Raw genomic sequence first — 22,311 nt, 5'->3', positions numbered from 1 at the left:
GAGGGTGTCTGTTGGTTTTTCAAATATATCATTCAGTACACATACTGAATAGTAGTGAACACCTGATTTAACTACTACAATTTAGTACTTGTAAGTGAAAATAGTGTTGAATCAGTCATGTTCTTATATGTAAATATACACATTTCAGATTAATATGGGGGGATACATCTGAGAAGGTATATACAACACTCATGTTTACACATAAAATTTTATATATATATATATGTATATATATATATATATATATATATATATATATATATATATATATATATAATATACATATATAATATACATATATTTATATATATACACACATATTGGTATATATTTCCATCTCTCTCTCTCTCTCTCTCTATATATATATATATATATATATATATATATATATATATATATATATATATATTTATATGTGTGTGTGTATATATAACATATGCCCATGACATGTAGTCGAGTCATACCTCAGTACCATAACTCTCAACCTCTTAGTGCAAGGGAACGTAATGTATGTATTGCAGTTATAAATGTAGAATGTTGCTACAGTAACAGAGGTTGTGTCAACATACATGTTGTGAAGGAAGGCTCTTTTGAAACTGACATGTACGCCATCGGTTACTGACAGACATCATAAAATCATCATAGTGAAGTACCACGCAAATTACATTAATGATCCTGTGGAATACAAAAGAAATATGAGCAATAAACATGGACAGTCTGAAACAATCTGGTCAATCAGGAAGTTTACACAGAACTCCTTAATGCAAGAAATGTGGAACAAGCCTGACAAGGGGTATATTTAAAGCCCTATGAAAATGGGGATATATCACACATACTGGACTAGATAAGCTCACACAGTTGATGCATTCACACCCTCCTCTCTGCCCTAACACATATTAACTAGAGGAGCAGAAGTCCTAAGCTACATACTTCCCACTAGTTAGTGACATACATCTTCACAGCAGCCCACTGGTTTGTCAGAAATACACAACACGTATGGTGGCCAGGCAACAGTACATCTGACAAATAGCTGGACATAACATCACACTAGGGTAAATACACTGAGCTGCTAGGCATGTCACAAAAGCACTGTCTACACTACAGGCAGACTGCCACAACACTAACCCAATTTACCTATGGGGGAATACACATGTAATTGCAAATATAGTAGGCACTACAGGTGTGTAACAGCACAGAGTAACAGACACCAGTGTGAAAGTGCATACCCACAAGCAATCTCAACACAGTCACAGTCACATAATGGTAAGCCTAAGTAATAGTACAGTATATGCACTGTGTGAACAATAGTCATCATCATGTTTGCCACTCACACACTAACCCTACATATACTGGCCCAATTCACAGTGTAGTCTGATGCCTGACTAGTATGGGACATGTCTCAGTCTGGCCCTACAAACATATAGGCTGACAGGGTATCAGAAACTGGAGCAGCATGCAATGTCGGATAGAACAGGACCAAGAACACGGACATCTACCCCAGTCTGTTCACAGGCCAAATAACAATCACAATACATGGCTACATAATACAGACACTCTGTCAACAATCACTAGAAGTACACAGACCTCACTACTGTACAGACTACAACAGAATGTCCAGGTTTTGTCCTTAAATATCAGGCCTCCTATACATTACATGTCTGGCAGTCTGATATATCACTGGTTTGGTATCAGGAATTATGTCAGTAAATAATGGTATACTGTACATATCTACCTCTTACTGCATGACATATGAACAAAGGCAGACAGACTTGGGGGACAGAGGCACAAACACAGGGCCAATATTGACTTATTGCAGCTATAAACTGAGAACATTGCTGGTGTAATAGCGTTTGTTGTGACATATCTCTTCTGAGGGATATGAAGTCAGTAACACACATGCATGTTACCATTTACTGACTGCAATCATCAGAGTATGCTACTGCATTTATAAGGACAGAAAATGTGTGAGTAACACACCAAATCTAAGACTCCAAACTCTGGCCAGTCTGCAGATAGCCCTACAGGTGAGAGTTTTCTCAACCACATAACACTGTCACGCCAGACGTTAAATCATGTAAAACAGCCATATCCACACAAACCCTGTTAAACCAACATTACTTCAAATGTAGAACAGCAATACCTACATTCTGCCCCCATGTCTGGAACATCCCCCTCCAGTTTGTTGGCCTGTCTCCACAGTGTTTGTTGTAAGAGGTATTTCCAACTACCCTCTGTGATGCTGTTTGTCACACACCCACATGAAGTCCTGCTCATAGTGAAGGAGAAGGGCCAACACCCACTTGCAATGCTTACTTATAGGAGTGTGTTTCCATGCAATTGGCTATAAGAATGATACCACATCTGTTCCACATGCAATTAGCAGGTGGAGGACTCCAGTTCTTGCACAGGCCATCAGCTGATCATGAGCATTACCTACCAATGTCAGGCTCCTGCCTATGCAAAACAGATAAATTTTTCCACATCTACCAGATGGGGGGGGGGGGGAGAGAGACAGAGGGAATGAAAGAAAGGATGAGAGAAAGAGCCAAGTGTGTTTGTGTATGATCTGTGGGTGGAGAGAGATCTCTGGGTATTATAATGGTTGCCTATATATACGTGTATGGCTGTGGATTGTCTACAACAACCTCTACGGTGTTTGACAACTGTTGGCCTTGTAATGTGATATTGGGACATATAGGTCCTCAATATGAAAAAACCCACCCTGCAATGGATCCTGTTATTACACAATCACACCAACACCCACACAGGATACTGCTGACACACTTGCCAGTACTGTGTTTCAAACCCCTACCTAGCTATGTATTGGTACTACAGTGTTACACAGTTATTGCAGGCACCACAGAGCTTATATGTGGGAGAGCTGTTCAAAGGTATCTTTGAAGGTGAGTGACATCAGCTGCAGTGCTAAAGGAGGAGAGAGGGAAAGTGTAGGAAGTGTGAATGACCACAAAATCAGGCGTCAACAAAGACACACATTCTCACCCACAAACACACACATTATCATGCTGCCAGGACCAGGATTCTAATCCTACCTAACCTGTTTGCTATACTACAATATTATGCAGTTATCGTGAGCACCACAGAGCTTATAGGGTTGAAACTTGGCCAAAGGGTTATTTCAAGGTGACTGACATCATAAGGCATGCTAAAGTAGGGCAATGGCAGGTGTAGTGAATGTGAATGGCCTCAAAATCATTCATCTCCACACACACACACACACACACACACACACACACACACACACACACACACACACACACACACACACACACACACACACACACACACATTATCACAGTTGCTAGGATCAGGATTAGAACTCCTGTCTACCTAGTTTGCTACATTACAGTATGCAGTTATCACATGTGCCATGGAGCTTTAAGGGCTGAGACTTGGCCAAAGGGTTATTTCAAGGTGACTGACATCAGCAGGTGAGCTAAAGTAGGCCAGTGGCAGGTGTAGTGAGTGTGAATGGCCTCAAAATCATTCATCTCCACACACACACACACATACACACACACACACACACACACACACACACACACACACACACACACACACACACACACACACACACGTTATCATAGTTGCTAGGACCAGAATTAGAACGCCTACCTAACTAGTTTGCTACACTACAGTATTATGCAGTTATCACAAGCGCCACAGAGCTTATAGGGCTGAGACTTGGCTGATGGTTTATTTCAAGGTGACTGACATCAACAGGATTGCTAACATGGGCAATGGGAAGTGCAGTGTGTGAATGGGCTGTAAATCATTCCTCTGGAAACACACACACACTCAGTCATACATAACTTTAATTTTGATAGGACTGAGTGTGCAAATGCTACATGAATACTGATTTGTACTATCGTGTTACACTATCACAAGCATGACAGACACTATAGGGCTGAGGGCTATCAAAAGGAATGTGTACAGTGATTGACATCAGCACATCATGTGATATCGGCCAATTGGATGTCTAGTAGGTGAGACAGGCCTCATAATGGAAATCTCTCTGTCACTGTCTGTCTCTCTTTTCTCCACATCTCTGTGTGCATATTTGACATATTATAGTGTGTTGGTCTTGGATATGTGTGAGTATTCCTATCCAATATGTGTGTGTGAAACATGAATGGTGTACAATTTGGTTTGTGTGCACAGACATCTGCGAATGACAGATATGTATTGTCCAGTGTGTTGTCAGACATGGGCTTAATTTCTCTAAGTGTAGGAGCATGCCCAGTATGACCTTCTGTACTGAGTGTATGAATCCATTCCAGGTAGGTTTGTACTCCAATCCATGGTTTGGTGTTCTGCACATACAGCTAGCAACCTGACTCTGCAGGCTATCTGTAGATAGGTTGACAATATGGAGTCACAATGGGTGACATATAGGGGGATACTGTAACTATTGCTGTCTGGGCTGCTTGTGTTACATGGTTGGTGTTAGAAGAGATATTCAGACATATGTATTGTTTTACACTGTGATGCATTATGTCATCAACTACTGACAGATATAATTATTTGCTCACAGTCATTTACTGGGAAATACAAGATGAATGAAGCTGAGTCCTGTATTGTGGTCCACAGCCTACTCATTCTTGCACACTCCTACCATTCTGGAGGGGTAGCTACAGACACCTGCTGATGGTTCTGTGTAAATGGTACAGCACCTTGTTACTATGGTGTCTGAGGATTCCCTTCTTGTATGTATATCAACTTAACAGAATGTAACTCAAAAAGGCAAAACACTTAAACCAAACACAAGGCATAGCTCTGGTGCAATAAAGGCTGTCTTCCTACAGTCAAAACCTTCATTTCACTTGAAAATAAATCCGATAAAAAGTCCGATGTTTATATATAAACTTTTATTATAAAACTTGCAAAACAGTAAAATTAAATTTAAAACACGGATTAAGCGCTTTCATCTCCCTCTGGAATTTAAATTTAATTTTACTGTTTTGCAAGTTTTATATTAAAAGTTTATATATAAACATCGGACTTTTTATTGGATTTATTTTCAAGTGAAATGAAGGCTTTGACTGTAGGAAGACAGCCTTTATTGCACCGGAGCTACACCTTGTGTTTGGTTCAACTTAACAGAATGGCCATATCCTGCTGTGGCCATACCTCTCAGCTGTACAGATCACCCAGGTTACCCAGAGGCAGGGCTCATATATCTGATCAGTTCCCCTTTACATTGTGGTTTATGAGCAGGTTTGTAGCCACCCATTACTCGGTTTGCAGGCAGGGGTAGTATGGGCACACATCAGAGTTTCAGACTTCAGACACTCCGTGACGTCCATGCATCTACACCCCCTGCCCACTATGTTATTCTATCCTCTTCCTAACATTATGCAAGCGATATCTGAGAAGTATCCATATAGCTGACCCTTCATCCCAGCGGTATTTATGGATTGGTCCACATTCATACAGTGGGACATAGTGGGCATGCTACTGGGATTTGTCAGCATGGCCTTGCATTTGTGTTCTGTTGACTGTGTTAGGTTGTTAGCTGTGATCTCACGAGATACCATACATTGGCACTACGGGTGAGGCACAAGCCTTTGACAGAAGACTGTAGGCCATTTGGTAGTGATGCAGGCCATCTGTGGCAGGCCACTGCATTCTGTCACTACTACATTCCCAGGCTGCGAGCCAGTGGATTCCCCTAAGGTGACAGCGTAAGTGTGCAAGGTGTTAATGGCAATAGTTCCTGTCCATATTGATCAATTGGTCTGGATGCAGGCAGGGTGCTGCTTACAGCTAAGGACACACCGGCACAGGACAGCTGTTCAGCATGCTATATTCTGTGGGTATTCCCATACAGAAATGGGGTCATACTGTACTCATTCTCAACAGCAATAATATGACTTGTGATAAACCTGTGGCTGATGGAGAGGTGAGCTGAGTGCATGTGTGATATGGAAGCTACTTGCAGCTGACTCACAGATATACCTGGGACATTCCCCTTATGCTGCCTTGTGCAGATACATAGGCAGTCTCTCATTACTTCATAACTGTGCCTTTTGTGGTCTGCCAGTGATTGGCTAGACTACATCAGTATTCCATACTGCACAGGCAACTAATGTGCTGCTAACCTGTATGTACAATTCCAAAGGTGTGTGCAGCTGACAGATTTTATGTACTCTTGTCTAGGGTACTCCCACCTGTGTACTGTGTGTATGTCTGGGCCCACATTCATGGCATGTCCATCTTTCAGACGGTGACAGATATTGACATCTGGACAGTGAGTATGGATGACTGCTGACATGGGTATTGCTGAGAAGTATTGTGTTTGGCACTGCAGTTGTCGGAACATGGCCCTGTCAACCATGGTACTGGCCATAGGCCACCAAGACACAACCCTCCACACCTACATGCTGACCATTTCCAGACAATATTGAACGCACAACAATCTAACACACAGAGCTCTGCACATTGTACACATGCAACTATCCTGTAGATTGGGCCAGCTTGGGTAATCTGTGCTCCACTGATACTACTCTTCACACTTACATGTTATTGCATTTCTACATAGGATTGTGGGGGGGGGGGGCACACCTGACAACTTTTAACTGTGCTATGACTATACTAGTAAGGCAGGTACTCTGTTGGCTTCCACATCATTTTGTATTCTGACCTATGATGCAGACTGGAGGCATATCAGTGGAGGACAGATCTTAGGTTTTATTGACCTAAATTTCAATTTCAGACGTCTTACTCTTCAGAACTAACATACAACTGCCAGACCTGTTGCAGTCTGTTTGTGTAGGTCTGGAGGGGGGCTGTTCACCATTGCCATCAATTGGAGGCCTTATCCCAGCCATTCTTTATGGTCATCTACACCTGTCTTGCTGGCTGAGGCTGGTAGTGAGTATGTGAGCCTCACTGAAATGCATGGGTGTGTGTACTATGAGCACACATTTGGGCCACCACATGTACTGCAGTAGGATTTGTCACCTTGTCTAGTACTGCCTAGTGTGCTGACACCAGTATTTGTTATGGATTTTATGCTTAGAAAAAATGGAAACTGGAAATGGATTTTATGCTTCTCATATAGGTGTCCAGTATCTGCTGCCATCCCATTCAGCCACCCGATTCTCTTGAATGCTCTCATCCATACCATAGATACAACTATCAGAACATATTACTCCATTCAGTAATTGATAGGAAGAGTGACTTACCTTGTGGCTGGGCCAATATTGAGGACAGTGCTGGAGGGCTGACTATGTCGGATGCGCATAGTACACTCCCTATACATGGTAAAGCACAGGTAGTGTCATGTTTGGCATCCCTTTTACTGTATGTGCGAGTCAGAGAGAGGTGTCATTCCCTGGTTCCCTATCATGTTAGTGTATGTGCCCTGCATTGCCTCTTTGCCAAGGCCAGGGCATACAGGGCACGCCTCCTTTTGCCTACATGGGCAGGCTCTGGTGGTTCCTCCTCTGAGTCTGTGTCTGTGATGGCCTTGGCAATGGTGGGGAGCTTTGTAGCCTTGCCCTGTGCTATTCCTGCTGCAGCTGTTTCCACAGGATCATATTGTGTAGCATGGCACATACTATGAACATTTGTGTACATGCAGCTGCAGAGTACTGCAAGGCTCCACCGGATATGTCCAGGCAGCGGAACTGTGACTTGAACATCCCAAACACACGCTCTTTTAGGATTCTGGTTTGTGCGTGTGCCTCATTATGGTGTTCTTGTTCAGGTGTGTGTGCATTTCTGAGGGGTGTCATCAGCCACAGCTCCAGTATGTAGCCAGCATTCCCCACTAGGTGGCCATATGGGATATCCCCACTGGCAAATGACTGATACAGCTGTGTCATATGCCAGATGTGGGAGTTGTGATAACTTCCAAGGATTCCAGTACACACATTTAAGATAATGCCCTGGGCATTGCGCATGACCTGGCAGTTGATGGAGGTGAAGCCTTTGCAGTTTATGTAGACCCTACCTGGGTGGTACTTTGATGTGTATGTGCACACAGTCTATAGCACCCACTACCTCAGGGTATTCTTCTATTTGGTGGAAGAAATGCATACTGCTGGTCAGCGCCTCACTGGTGATGCGGAAATATATGTGCTCAGTGGCATATGCTAACATGGCATCCAGGAACTGGTGGAGTACCCTGGATGCTGATGCCTGTGAGATCCCCATGATATCCCCAGTTACCCTTTGGAAGGTACCTGTGGCTAGTATTCTTAGGCCTACACATACCTTGGTATCCACTAGAATGGGTTCCCCTCTGTTGGTTGTGTGTGTGAGGTGGGGCCGGCACAGCTCAACAATTTTCTGTAGAATGCCCCTGCCCACCCTATAGTGCGCCACTATCTCCAGCTCATGTAGCCCCTGGTAGGTTACCCTAGGTCTGTACACTCTTCTCCTTCTCCTCACTGTGGGTTGGTCATCAGCATTCACATCCTCACCACCCTCAGCCTTTTGCACATATTGATGTATGAGAGTGACAGCAGCCCCTATCATTTTGTTATTTTTATCAGGTAAAATTTCCCTTCTGTGTAGACCGGTGGTGTAGAGTTATTGTGAAAAACCAGAGTGAAAGGGGTTTGCAGAGTTTATAGTAGTCTGCTGGGCTGGGCTGCTGCCTGTGTAATTGGCTGATTTTGATACATTTCACCTGCCAGCTATGCTAGTTCTCCTTGATTGCCTTCCCACTGCTGTTTTCCCTTCCCATTGCCTTCCTGTTTAAGCCTCAATGTGCACTGTGCATACCCAGTGCTCACATGTGCTATTTCCTGTTTTTTTTTTTTTTAAATCCGGTGTGCGGTGCACACCTGTTTAGGCAGGGAAAACAGTGCTCAACAATGTAAGACACCCCCCTCCTTAGATCTGCTTAGCTAAGAGCAAACATGGGCCGCAGGGCTCCAATAAGCTTACATCAAGCATGACACACACCCCTACTGAAATCATCCTCTTGTCCTGCCTACATGGTTCCCTATTCCTGCACCTGCAGGATTAGGTGCAGGCTTCCAGTAGGTATAAATCTGTGATTCAGTATAGGTCCCTTCATTTGCATACCCCAGTGTGCAGGTCCATAGTTACAATTCCCAAGCACACCCTTTCCTCTTGGCAATCAGTGCTCCCTTGTCTTGTTTACTTTCTGCCTCTCATTGACTATAATGGCAGAATGCATATTTCTGTTAAATGGCAGTTTTTCCCTTTTTTTTTTTTTTTTATTTTTGGCACTCCCGTGTTTGCGCGCTGCTGCCCTTAGCTTAAACGGATGAGATCGGCCAAAAAAAAAGTTTTATTTTTACAACAATTATATTGCTTTTAATGCCAATGGCCTTATATTTGGCCATTGGCTTGTCTGTTCTACATAATACATGCTTTTCATGAGCTGTCATGCCTCTGTATTGTCAGATGCAAAAATGTATTCGGCTACTAACCGAATACATTTTTGCACTGATACTGTTCCTGTATGGTATCCATTCAGCTTGCTGGATCGCAAAATCACCTCATTTGCATGGTTTTCACCAGCAAATGAGGTGATTTGCATACTGAATGGAAATCGTGCAGGAACAGTATAGGGCCGCTTATGCATGTAAAAATAGCTCTATCCTGGATCGCACGGCAGCCATATAGTGTGCAGGAGCAGCTATACTGTTCCTGCATGGAATTTGGCTGTTCATGAATCCGGCCAATAGACATTCAACAACATTTAAAATTTAAATTCTGGCCATACGTTTTGTCTCTTTTAAAGACTTATGACAATGATAACTCACTAATAAATGAATTGTGATTTGATAATAATTATATTCATTTACTTCTGAATTAATAATTCAACAATGTAGTTACTTAGAGGAATAATATTGTTAAGGAGAACTTGTACAAAGTGAAACTATATTTAGTTAGTTAACTTATATAAAGTTAAGATTAAAGATTTTTGTTTGATACAATGGTGATAATGTTTAATGTCTGAAATTTCAAAGATAAGATACTGGTTTTCTTTTTTCATATCTTAGCTAATAAAATAAAAAGTAAAAAAAAAATCATCCAGAAAAAAGGTCATTGTCCAACTGTACTCATCACTCATTAGACCCATTATAGAATACAATGCCCCGTTTGGTATGTGCCTCTCAAGACATCTGCAACAACTGGAAAAGCCGCAGAAATACCTCACTAAAAGAATCACAGGCCTAAAGCAGATACCCTATGCTGACCATCTAAAAGAACTCCACCTATACTCTGTCACATATCATCTACTCAGAGGTGATCTCTGCTTAACATACAAGGCCATGTCAAACCCAGAGCTGTTGGACATGCTACACTTAAAGAAATCCCAATCCCTCAGAGACACATGCTCCAGGGATCTAAACCATGTCATCACAATGAACAAAACATGCTGGAGGGATAGGTTCCTGACCCAGAGACTCTCTAGACTCTGGAATAGACTGCCCATACACGTCAAGCAGAGTGCCTCTTTGGCCCTCTTCAAAAGGAACCTTGATGATTGGATGGGAGATAGGAAATTCACCCTGGGGATCACGTCAGTCACCCTGCTAGACAGGGGTCCAGGGAAGTAAATACTGTGGGAAGAAATAGCCAGGGAATTGTTATGGCTAGGCTTGTATAGGCACTAGAGCCGATAGCCTAGTACCAACCTATGAACCTATGAACCTATAATCTGTTAAGTTCTGGATTTGTGACGTAAAAAATATGATATCAACTGATGGATTTTTCAAGAAAATGTTTTCATCACTACAGAAAGTGTTAGTTTTCCAAGTTATGAGATGGCTGTTTATCTGTTAACATTGTTTTTATTGACTGCAGTCTTAAGGAAAAAAAACATGGAACGTTAGTTTTTTTTAATCTGGGCATGACATCAACCTTAAGGTATTAAACATGTTTTGGTTCAAAATGATTGGATATCGTCTACCTTCCCCTGTCTATTGAATATTTCTTTAAAATATTAAAAGCTCAGTGGTACTGCTGGTTCTCAGTCTAACCTTACAATGAATGTTATTTCCTAAATAAAGTTAGAAGGTAGGCAACTAGACTTTTATACACAGTTCTGCTTTTTTATTAGTGGTGTTCTCACTTACAGATACTTTCAAAATAGGCAGAAGATGGCTTATAACTTTAGACTTTTATATTGAGTAAAAGAAAACTTATTTTTGCCTCACTGATTTTGAAATGTAGCCTGAATATATATCAGCACAATAGCTATAACAGAGTAAAATATTACCTGCCATTTTATGGACTAGAAAGTATGCATTTTGGACTGAATGACATTTGGCACATCAGGATATCATACTCTTAAAACTCATTGTGCAAATGTATGAGGAAATACATGCAGCCATTTTAAAATCCTATAAATTCCTTAAAGTGGTGAGTGAAAATGGTCCAGGTTTTATCGTTTCACTTAATCAGTCATGAAATATATAAAGTAAAACAGAAAAGAAAAATGATCCAAATGCGAATTATAAAATTTGCTACAGACTACACAGTTCACCTTTATATAGACAGATTAATTTGTTTTCTGTATTTAAATAATTAGTTAACCTTTCTAGTGACCAGCACTCTGCCAAAAACTATACTGTAATATCCAGCTTCAAAGCATACATACCAGTATCTTATAGTTGGCTACATGATTGTAGGTGAAACCATATGGAAACATTAACAGCTGGGAATAGGAGTGCACAGATATATATGCTTTCATGGTGGATATATGTTTACGAATGAAAGTGACAACATTCTTCGTTTCAATTTCAGACTCTGGAGAAGATCCACAGTAGGTCTCACTGCAAGGGCTCTTGGAGGCACCAACACTGCAAAAATAATTATTTTATGGCAATCATGCTTACAACTGTTTTATAGCACTGCAATTGAGTGTATGCAAGTTTGCAATAGTTTTTAATTGCAAATTCACCTAGCATTTTCAGACTCTTAGGCTTGTACATTTGTTAATGCTTCATAAAGGAGTCACTGATTTGTGCCCAGATTTGTACAGCCTGGCAGACATATTATTAATGTAATGTGCTACATATAAGATTTCAGCATTTCTGTGACCACATAAATAATGGTCAGTTAGGTAAGTTAAATAATAGCTTTGTTTTTGAAAGGTAAATAATTCAGATGGCAAAATACTCATTATACACTTCTGCTAACACTCAGTGGTTATTAGACATACAGTTCACTCTACTTTATTATGCAACACATCATTCTTTTGATAAAAGAAATAACTAAGAGGTCTCCATACTGAGAAACTTGAAGGGTCTGACTTAAAAGGTCCACACCTCAAGACTTGTGCCATTTTTTAAATGTATGCATGTATATATTAATTTATAAAGACACAGTTGGCATAATGGTTAAGGTCTTCACCTCCTATACACAAGGTACAGGGTACAATCCTAACCTCTGACCAATGGGCATTTGCCAGTGATATGTGGGCTGAGGACCTGACCTACATCAGGGACCCATGGTAGGGGTGTATTTACCCATATTGGCCAGCATCATAAAGCTCTGGGTCAATAATGTACTGGACAGGTGTCCAGTTGCCCAGCTTGGGTTACATGGGATATGTGGGCATAAAACCAATCAACCATGAACTATGGATTGTTACATTCAATACAGATTTGGACACAGCTTGGAAGTGGAAGTAAAAGTGGAAGTGGATGGTAAGGAGGACATCTTCTGTATCCAGGAGACAAGATGGAAGGGCGGGCAGCAACGCCAGTTGACTTGGAATCAGGATTCTTCTACTCAGGGGAAGAACAAACTAGAAATGGTGTGGTGAAGGACAGACGTCAGATGAAAGTAAGGAATGTAATCAGTGTCATGACAATCATATTACAATGTAGGGATTGATCAGTATTCATAATCTCAGCCTACACTTCATAGCATAATTGTGACAGGGAGGAAAAGAGTCAATTCAGACAACAGTTGCAGGACCTACTAGATAAAGTAGGACAACACCAGTTGGCAATAACAGGGAGCTGAATGCACATATCAGGACAGACAGAACAATATATGAGGACTGGGTATGGCAGCAGGAATAAAGATGAAGAGGCAATTCTAAACTTTTGTGTAGCAAATGGGGCCAACACATGGTTAGAGACAGTCACAAAATCACATCCAAGAGTGACCAACATACAACTTAGGTAGACTACCTCCTAGTAAGGAAAAGGCACTAGGGTAGAAGTAGCACTTGCAAAGTCATCTCCAGTGAAACAATTAGCCCACAGCATAAACCACTGGTTGCCACAATCAGGTGCTTGCAGTGGTCAGAGAAGGCTCTAACATCAACAGAGACTAGGCTGAAGACCTGGTAGTTGACTGGAGAGAAAGTATAAGAGTTCAAGGAAATATCCAGGGCTCTAGCACCTCAAGAAGAATGACAGCACCTCAAAACATCATGTGTGAGGACTACAGAACAGATATGTGGCTGAGCCAGAAATGGAAATAAAGTACATGAGGAAAGTTGGTGGTGGGATGCAGAAGTCAAGGAAATCATTAAACAAAAGAAGGAGTACAAAATGAAGTGGGATACAGAAAAGATAAACCAGGCTAAGAAGGAATATTGGTTGGTAAACAAAGATGCTAAGAGAACAATAGCAAAGAACAAGACATAATCGGCACTTTATCAGTTTCTTTAAAGTGATACAGCAGATGGCAGAAAGAAAGTCTACCAGGTTGCAAGTTAAAGATAGAAGACAGTCATCAGACAGCTTTCATAAGGTATGCAAGAAACAACCTACTCATTACCCCACAGGACATCCAGAGCAGATGGAAGCATTACTTCCAACACCTTCTGAATGATGAAAACCCTACGTAAGCTGTATTTCCCAACAGACAGCCTACAATGAAAGAAGAAAAGGAGCCTAGCCAAGAAGTAAGGATAACACTAAGGAAAATGAAGTCAGAGAAAGCAGCAAGCTCAGATGAGATCATATCAGATATGATACAGATGGTGAGTGAGTCAGGAAAGAAACAGCTCCAGAGGGTACTCCTAGCAGTGTGGAGAGAAAGACATATCCCAGATAACTGAAGAATAAGTATTCTAGTCTCAGTGAACAAGAACAAAGTGGATATTCATAACTCTGGGAAGCACAGAGGTATTAAACTCCGGGTCTACATTAAATCAATGAAAACACACTTCAACAAATGGCATTTCATCAGAAATGTGTATCAAATTCCGCTCTTGTGGGGGGCTGTGCCCCCCACTAATTATATCTACCAAACTCTGAGATCACACTACAGTGAGGAAAGGGCAAATTTTCTGATCTTTACTGTACTGTGATTTCAGTATGACAATTTTGATGATTGGCATCTTCCATGTACATGCACCAAAAAATGCCGTTTGCTGAACTGAATTTTCAATTAACTAATAGGGATCCCAAACTCCTGTCACACTGCATGAAAGTTCTAGAATAGGTGATTGATAAACAAATATGCAGAGTAGCAGGAAGTAAAATAGGAGATAAGCGATTTGGATTCAGGTCAGGATGCAGCACAACTGCCTCAGTGTTTGAATTGAGACAGATAGTTGATAAGAAAGCAGAGATGAGGAAAGATTCTAAATCAGAATTCCTAGACTTGGAGAAAGCTGATTTGAGCTGTCTTTTGATGGCTCAAAGTCCTAGAAACATTGGTAGAATTAGAGTGGGCTATGTGCAAACAGCCAATAACACAAATACGAACACTATTCAGACTCTCAGAGTGGCTCCCAGTGGGAGTGGGTATGCATCAGGGATCAGCTTTGAGTCCACTGCTGTTCATACTAGTGATGGACTACATTAGCAAACAGATCAAAGGTGATAGATTAACAAAACTAGTGTATACAGGCAGACTCTAAACAAAAATTCAGCAAATGACAAGAGAATGGAATGCAAAATTAAAGATGCACGGTTTGAAACTGAGTACAGCTAAAACAGTTGTAATGGTAACAACTTGGGGAAATCAGAAGAAGCTGAAAATTGAGATAAAAGGGAAAATAGTGGAACAGGTTATCAGCTTCAATTATCTGGAAAGGATGGTTGAGGAGAAGGGAATTTTGAATGAGGAAGTCAAAGTGAGAATTAGAGGGGCTGCAGTCAACTGGTACATAGTGTCAGAAGTAGTATGTGACAGAAGAACGCCAAAGAAACTGAAAAGTAAGGTGTACAAAACAATGGTGTGACCAGTACTACTGTATGGTACATAAAACCTGGGCAGTGAAGGCAGAGCAGCTGAGGAAGTTAGAGGTGATGGAGATGCAGTGCTTGAGATAGGTGGTAGGATGCACACTGTAGAATACACAAAGAAATTAGGACATCAGAGCAGAAGCCCAAGTAGTTCCAATTGCAGAGAAGGACAAGAGAACAGACCATAGAAGGAGTATCTCAAGAACGTCAAGGGAAGGGTAGACCTTACTTCTCAGAACAAACTACAAGAGACAACCCTAAAATTGATTCCAGGGATGAGAAACTCAGGTTCCCCATTACATATGCAAGTGATGTCAGTCAATTTTGTGATATATTTAGGAAGAACTGGAACATATTGTTAGCCACTAAAGAACTTGAAGGCGTCATAGACTCTGGACCACACGTCTCATTTACAAACAAAAAATCACTTAAAAGGCAGCTATGTTATAAAACTCAAACACTTAAGTCCCTGAACAGATCAGATAGGATAGGGACATATATGTGCAGGAACTGCAGAGCTTGCAAGTGCATTTTCTCATGCAGCAGTTTTGTACATCCACAGCAAAAGTTTAGAATTGAATTTAATTTCTGTTCAGACTGCATGACTAGAAATATAGTCTATTTTAGTTTGTGCCAATATTGTAAATTTGTTTATGTGGGCAAGACTAACAGAATTCTCAAAGAATGCATTTTAGAACATATGAGGGACATAGCAAACAAAAAGGAGAGTAGTGCCTTGCTAAATATGTAGAAGCTGAAGGGATGCACCACATTTTTAAATTTTTAGATTTAGAAGTTCTGGAAGAAAATATCAGAGGGGGGAGACATTAGAAATAGAACAGAAGAGGCTGAGCAAAAATGGATTCTGCAACTAAATGCAGACAAATCCAAAGGCATTAATGAAACTACTTATTTGAAACAAATTTAAAAGGCAAGAGCCTTAAAGCACTGATTCCCTTCTACATGGTTCTATAGGCATTCACATTTGAAAATGCATACTGTTTTTAACAGTTTTATGTCTATTTATGTTTTTTTCTACTCTTTTTAAATTAATCGAGTGTGATATAAATATTTAATTGTTTGTCTTAGCTGACTGGTTACTTTGAAAGTATATATATCAAGGAAGGTATGGTATGTTTTATTAAGTCTGATGAAATGACCTGGAAGGTCATGAAAGTGCTCATGTTGTCCTTGCAATAAAGAAATTTCCTTCTACTGTGGCAGTTCGGCTTTTTATACATAGTAAAAGTGAGACTTACCTCACATTTTCCTGATCCTATAACTGTGCAAATAGCTACAGTTGTGAGAAGTGATAAGCAGTAACTTTGACTAATAACTATTAGGACAGGCTCTTTTGAAGTACCAAAAAGGCACGAGTAAGATTTTCAGTTTGTGCTTGCTAGAATTTTATTGCCAGTTAGTAATTGCAGGTGGGGGTAGTCTCATTCATTGATATCCTGTCACTGCCTATTTAAGTGGTACATTTTGAAATATTTTCTGCTTAAAACCTCAGCTTTAGCTGTATTCAACTGGACGTGTAAGAGAATTTAAGAACCTTTTATCTGCACTTCTTCGAATAATACCGCATTTAAATTGATTTATTTGTATTGCATTGAATATTAACTGAACTGAAAGATTTGACTCTGTTGTTTCAGTTAGTGCTTGCTAAAATTTTATTGCCTGTTAGTAATTGCAGGCGGGGGTAGTCTCATTCATTAATATCTGGTCACTACCTATTTAAGTGGAACATTTTGAAATATATTTTGCTTAAAACCTCAGATTTGACCGGTTAAGATCTAGCTGTATTCAACTGGATGTATAAGAGAATTTAAGTACCTTTTATCTGCACGTTTTTCAAATAATACAGCATTTAAATTGATTTATTTGTGTTGCATTGAATATTAACTGAACTGGAAGTTTTGACTCTGTTTTTTCAGTTAGTGCTTGCTAGAATTTTATTTCCTGTTAATAACTGCAGGCGGGGGTAATCTCATTCATTGAGATCCTGTCACTGCCTACTTAAGTGGTAGATTTTGAAATATTTTCTGCTTAAAACCTCAGCTTTGGCCGGCTAAGATGTAGCTGTATTCAACTGGACGTGTAAGAGAATTTAAGTACCTTTTATCTGCACTTTTATCAAATAATACCTCATTTAAATTGATTTATTTCTGTTGCATTGAATAATAAATGAACTGGAAATTTTGACTCTGTTTTTTCAGTTAGTGCTTGCTAGAATTGTATTGCCTGTTAGTAATTGCAGGCGGGGGTAGTCTCATTCATTGATATCCTGTCACTGCCTATTTAAGTGGTACATTTTGTAATATTTTTTGCTTAAAACCTCAGCTTTGGCCAGCTAAGATCCAGCTGTATTCTACTGGACGTATAAGAGAATTTAAGTACCTTTTATTTGCACTTTTTTCAAATAATACAGCATTTAAATTGATTTATTTGTGTTGCAATGAATATTAACTGAAGTGAAGTTTTGACTCTGATTTTTCAGTTAATGCTTGCTAGAATTTTATTGCCTGTTAGTAAATGCAGGTGGGGCAGTCTCATTCATTGATATCCTGTCACTGCCTATTAAAGTGGTACATTTTGAAATATTTTCTGCTTAAAACTTCAACTTTGGCCTTCTAAGATCTAGCTGTATTCAACTGGACATATAAGAGAATTTAAGTACCTTTCATCTGCACTTTTTTCAAATACAGCAGTTAAATTGATTTATTTGTGTTGCATTGAATATTAACTGAAGTGGAAGATTTGACTCTGTTGTTTCAGTTAGTGCTTGCTAAAATTTTATTGTCTGTTAGTAATTGGAGGTGGGGGAAGTCTCATTCATTGATATCCTGTCACTGCCTACTTAAGTGGTATATTTTGAAATATATTTTGCTTAAAACCTCAGCTTTGACCGGCTAAGATCTAGCTGTATTCAACTGGACGTATAAGAGAATTTAAGTACCTTTTATCTGCACTTTTTTCAAATAATACAGCATTTAAATTGATTTATTTGTGTTGCATTGAATATTGACTGAACTGGAAGTTTTGACACTTTTTTTCAATTAGTGCTTTCTAGAATTTTATTGCCTGTTAGTAATCGCGGGTGGGGGTAGTCTCATTCATTGATATCCTGTCACTGCCTATTTAAGTGGCACATTTTGAAATATTTCCTGCTTAAAACCTCAGCTTTGACTGGCTAAGATCTAGTTGTATTCAACTGGACGTATAAGAGAATTTAAGTACCTTTTATCTGCACTTTTTCAAATAATACAGCATTTAAATTGATTTATTTGTGCTGCATTAAATATTAACTGAACTGGAAGTTTTGACTCTGTTTTTCAGTTAGTGCTTGCTAGAATTTTATTGCCTGTTAGTAATTGCAGGCAGGGGTAGTCTCATTCATTGATATCCTGTCACTGCCTATTTAAGTGGTACATTTTGAAATGTTTTCTGCTTAAAACTTCTGCTTATGCCGGCTATGATCTAGCTGTATTCAACTGGACATATAAGAGAATTTAAGTACCTTTTATATGCACTTTTTTCAAATAATACAGCATTTAAATTGATTTATTTGTGTTGCGTTGAATATTAACGGAACTGGAAGTTTTGACTGTTTTTTCAGTTAGTATTTGCTAGAATTTTATTGCCTGTTAGTAATTGCAGGCGGGGGTAGTCTGATTCATTGATGCCTATTTAAGTGGTACATTTTGAAATATTTTCTGCTTAAAACCTCAGCTTTGGCGGGCTAAGATCTGGCTGTATTCAACTGGACGTATAAGATAATTTAAGTACCTTTTATCTGCACTTTTTTTCAAATAATACAGCATTTAAATTGATTTATTTGTGTTGCATTGAATATTAACTGAACTGGAAGTTTTGACTCTGTTTTTTCAGTTAGTGCTTGCTACAATTTTATTGCCTGTTAGTAACTGCAGGCGGAGGTAGTCTCATTCATTGATATCCTGTCACTGCCTATTTAAGTAGTAGATTTTGAAATATTTTCTGCTTAAAACCTCAGCTTTTGCCAGCTAAGATCTAGCTGTATTCAACTGGATGTATAAGAGAATTTAAGTACCTTTTATCTGCACTTTTTCAAATAATGCAGCATTTAAATTGATTTATTTGTGTTGCATTGAATATTAACTGAACTGGAAGTTTTGACTCTGTTTTTTCAGTTAGTGCTTGCTAGAATTTTATTGCCTGTTAGTAACTGCAGGCAGGGGTAGTCTCATTCATTGAGATCCTGTCACTGCCTATTTAAGTGGTAGATTTTGAAATATTTTTTGCTTAAAACCTCAGCTTTGGCTGGCTAAGATCTAACTGTATTTACTGGACGTTTAAGAGAATTTAAGTACCTTTTATCTGCACTTTTTTCAAATAATGCAGCATTTAAATTGATTTATTTGTGTGGCATTGAATACTAACTGAACTGGAAGTTTTGACTCTGTTTTTTCAGTTATTGCTTGCTAGAATTTTATTGTCTGTTAGTAATTGCAAGCGGGTTGGTCTCATTCATTGATATCCTGTCACTGCCTATTTAAGTGCTACATTTTCAAATATTTTCAGCTTAAGACCTCAGCTTTGACCGGCTAAGATCTAGCTGTATTCAACTGGATGTATAAGAGAATTTAAGAACCTTTTATCTGCACATTTTTCAAATAATACAGTATTTAAATTGATTTATTTGTGTTGCATTGAATATTAACTGAAGTGAAGTTTTGAATCTGATTTTTCAGTTAGTGCTTGCTAGAATTTTATTGCCTGTTAGTAAATGCAGGTGGGGGCAGTCTCATTCATTGATATCTTGTCACTGCCTATTTATGTGGTACATTTTGAAATATTTTCTGCTTAAAACCTCAGCTTTGGCCGGCTAAGATATAGCTGTATTCAACTGGATGTATAAGAGAATTTAAGTACCTTTCATCTGCACTTTTTTCAAATACAGCAGTTAAATTGATTTATTTGTGTTGCATTGAATATTAACTGAAGTGGAAGATTTGACTCTGTTGTTTCAGTTAGTGCTTGCTAAAATTTTATTGTCTGTTACTAATTGCAGGCGGGGGTAGTCTCATTCATTGATATCCTGTCACTGCCTATTTAAGTGGAACATTTTGAAATATAGTTTGCTTAAAATCACAGCTTCGACCGACTAAGATCTAGCTGTATTCAACTGGACATATAAGAGAATTTAAGTTCCTTTTATCTGCACTTTTTCTAATAATACAGCATTTAAATTGATTTATTTGTGCTGCATTGAATATTAACTGAACTGGAAGTCTTGACTCTGTTTTCCAGTCAGTGCTTGCTAGAATTTTATTGCCTGTTAGTAATTGCAGGCAGGGGTAGTCTCATTCATTGATATCCTGTCACTGCCTATTTAAGTGGTACATTTTGAAATGTTTTCTGCTTAAAACTTCAGCTTTGGCTGGCTAAGATCTAGCTGTATTCAACTGGACGTATAAGAGAATTTAAGTACCTTTTATCTGCACTTTTTTCAAATAATACAGCATTTAAATTGATTTATTTGTGTTGCATTGAGTATTAATGGAACTGGAAGTTTTGACTCAGTTTTTTCAGTTAGTGCTTGCTAGAATTTTATTGCCTGTTAGTAATTGCAGGCGAGTGTAGTCTCATTCATTGATATCCTGTCACTGCCTATTTAAGTGGTACATTTTGAAATATTTTCTGCTTAAAACTTCAGCTTTGGCTGGCTAAGATCTAGCTGTATTCAACTGGACATATAAGAGAATTTAAGTACCTTTTATCTGCACTTTTTTCAAATAATACAGTACTTAAATTGATTTATTTGTGTTGCATTGAATATTAACTGAACTGGAAGATTTGACTCTGTTGTTTCAGTTAGTGCTTGCTAAAATTTTATTGCCTGTTAGTAATTGCAGGCGGGGGTAGTCTCATTCATTGATATCCTGTCACTGCCTATTTAAGTGGAACATTTTGAAATATATTTTGCTTAAAACCTCAGCTTTGACCGGCTAAGATCTAGCTGTATTCAACTGGACGTATAAGAGAATTTAAGTACCTTTTATCTGCACTTTTTTCAAATAATACAGCATTTAAATTGATTTATTTGTGTTGCATTGAATATTAACTGAACTGGAAGTTTTGACTCTGTTTTTCAATTAGTGCTTTCTACAATTTTATTGCCTGTCAGTAATTACAGGTGGGGGTAGTCTCATTCATTGATATCCTGTCACTGCCTATTTAAGCGGCACATTTTGAAATATTTCCTGCTTAAAACCTCAGCTTTGGCTGGCTAAGCTCTAGCTGTATTCATCTGGACGTATAAGAGAATTTAAGTACCTTTTATCTGCACTTTTTCAAATAATACAGCATTTAAATTGATTTATTTGTGTTGCATTAAATATTAACTGAACTGGAAGTTTTGACTCTGTTTTTCAGTTAGTGCTTGCTAGAATTTTATTGCCTGTTAGTAATTGCAGGCAGGGGTAGTCTCATTCATTGATATCCTGTCACTGCCTATTTAAGTGGTACATTTTGAAATGTTTTCTGCTGAAAACTTCAGCTTTGGCCTGCTAAGATCTAGTTGTATTCAACTGGACATATAAGAGAATTTAAGTACCTTTTATATGCACTTTTTTCCAATAATACAGCATTTAAATTGATTTATTTGTGTTGCATTGAATAATAACTGAACTGGAAGTTTTGACTGTTTTTTCAGTTAGTGCCTGCTAGAATTTTATTGCCTGTTAGTAATTGCAGGCGGGGGTAGTCTCATTCATTGATATCCTGTCACTGCCTATTTAAGTGGTACATTTTGAAATATTTTCTGCTTAAAACCTTAGCTTTGGTGGGCTAAGATCTGGCTGTATTCAACTGGACATATAAGAGAATTTAAGTACCTTTTATCTGCACTTTTTTCAAATAATACAGCATTTAAATTGATTTATTTGTGTTGCATTGAATATTAACTGAACTGGAAGTTTTGACTCTGTTTTTTCAGTTAGTGCTTGCTAAAATTTTATTGCCTGTTAATAATTGCAGGCGGGGGTAGTCTCATTCATTGATATCCTGTCACTGCCTATTTAAGTGGAACATTTTGAAATATATTTTACTTAAAACCTCAGCTTTGACCGGCTAAGGCCTAGCTGTATTCAACTGGACGTAT

The 22,311-nt window shown here is 38.9% G+C and overlaps 1 protein-coding gene across 1 annotated transcript in view; it reads right to left on the bottom strand.

Annotated features, from left to right (window-relative positions):
• Window positions 1-22,311, bottom strand: part of LOC122792897 (carboxypeptidase B-like) — a 531,601-nt gene that overhangs the window by 101,731 nt on the left and 407,559 nt on the right. The window contains exon 10 of the mRNA XM_044060455.1: window positions 11,612-11,813. Within this exon, the coding sequence (XP_043916390.1) occupies window positions 11,612-11,813 (202 nt within the window). The remainder of the gene's footprint in view (window positions 1-11,611; window positions 11,814-22,311) is intronic.

This window comes from Protopterus annectens, chromosome 2.part0 (assembly GCF_019279795.1).
Source record: "Protopterus annectens isolate FY-2018-M chromosome 2.part0, PAN1.0, whole genome shotgun sequence".
Lineage (NCBI taxonomy): Eukaryota > Metazoa > Chordata > Ceratodontiformes > Protopteridae > Protopterus > Protopterus annectens.
Note: the sequence above shows the minus strand (reverse complement) of the source record. Positions and strands in the feature narration are given on the sequence as shown.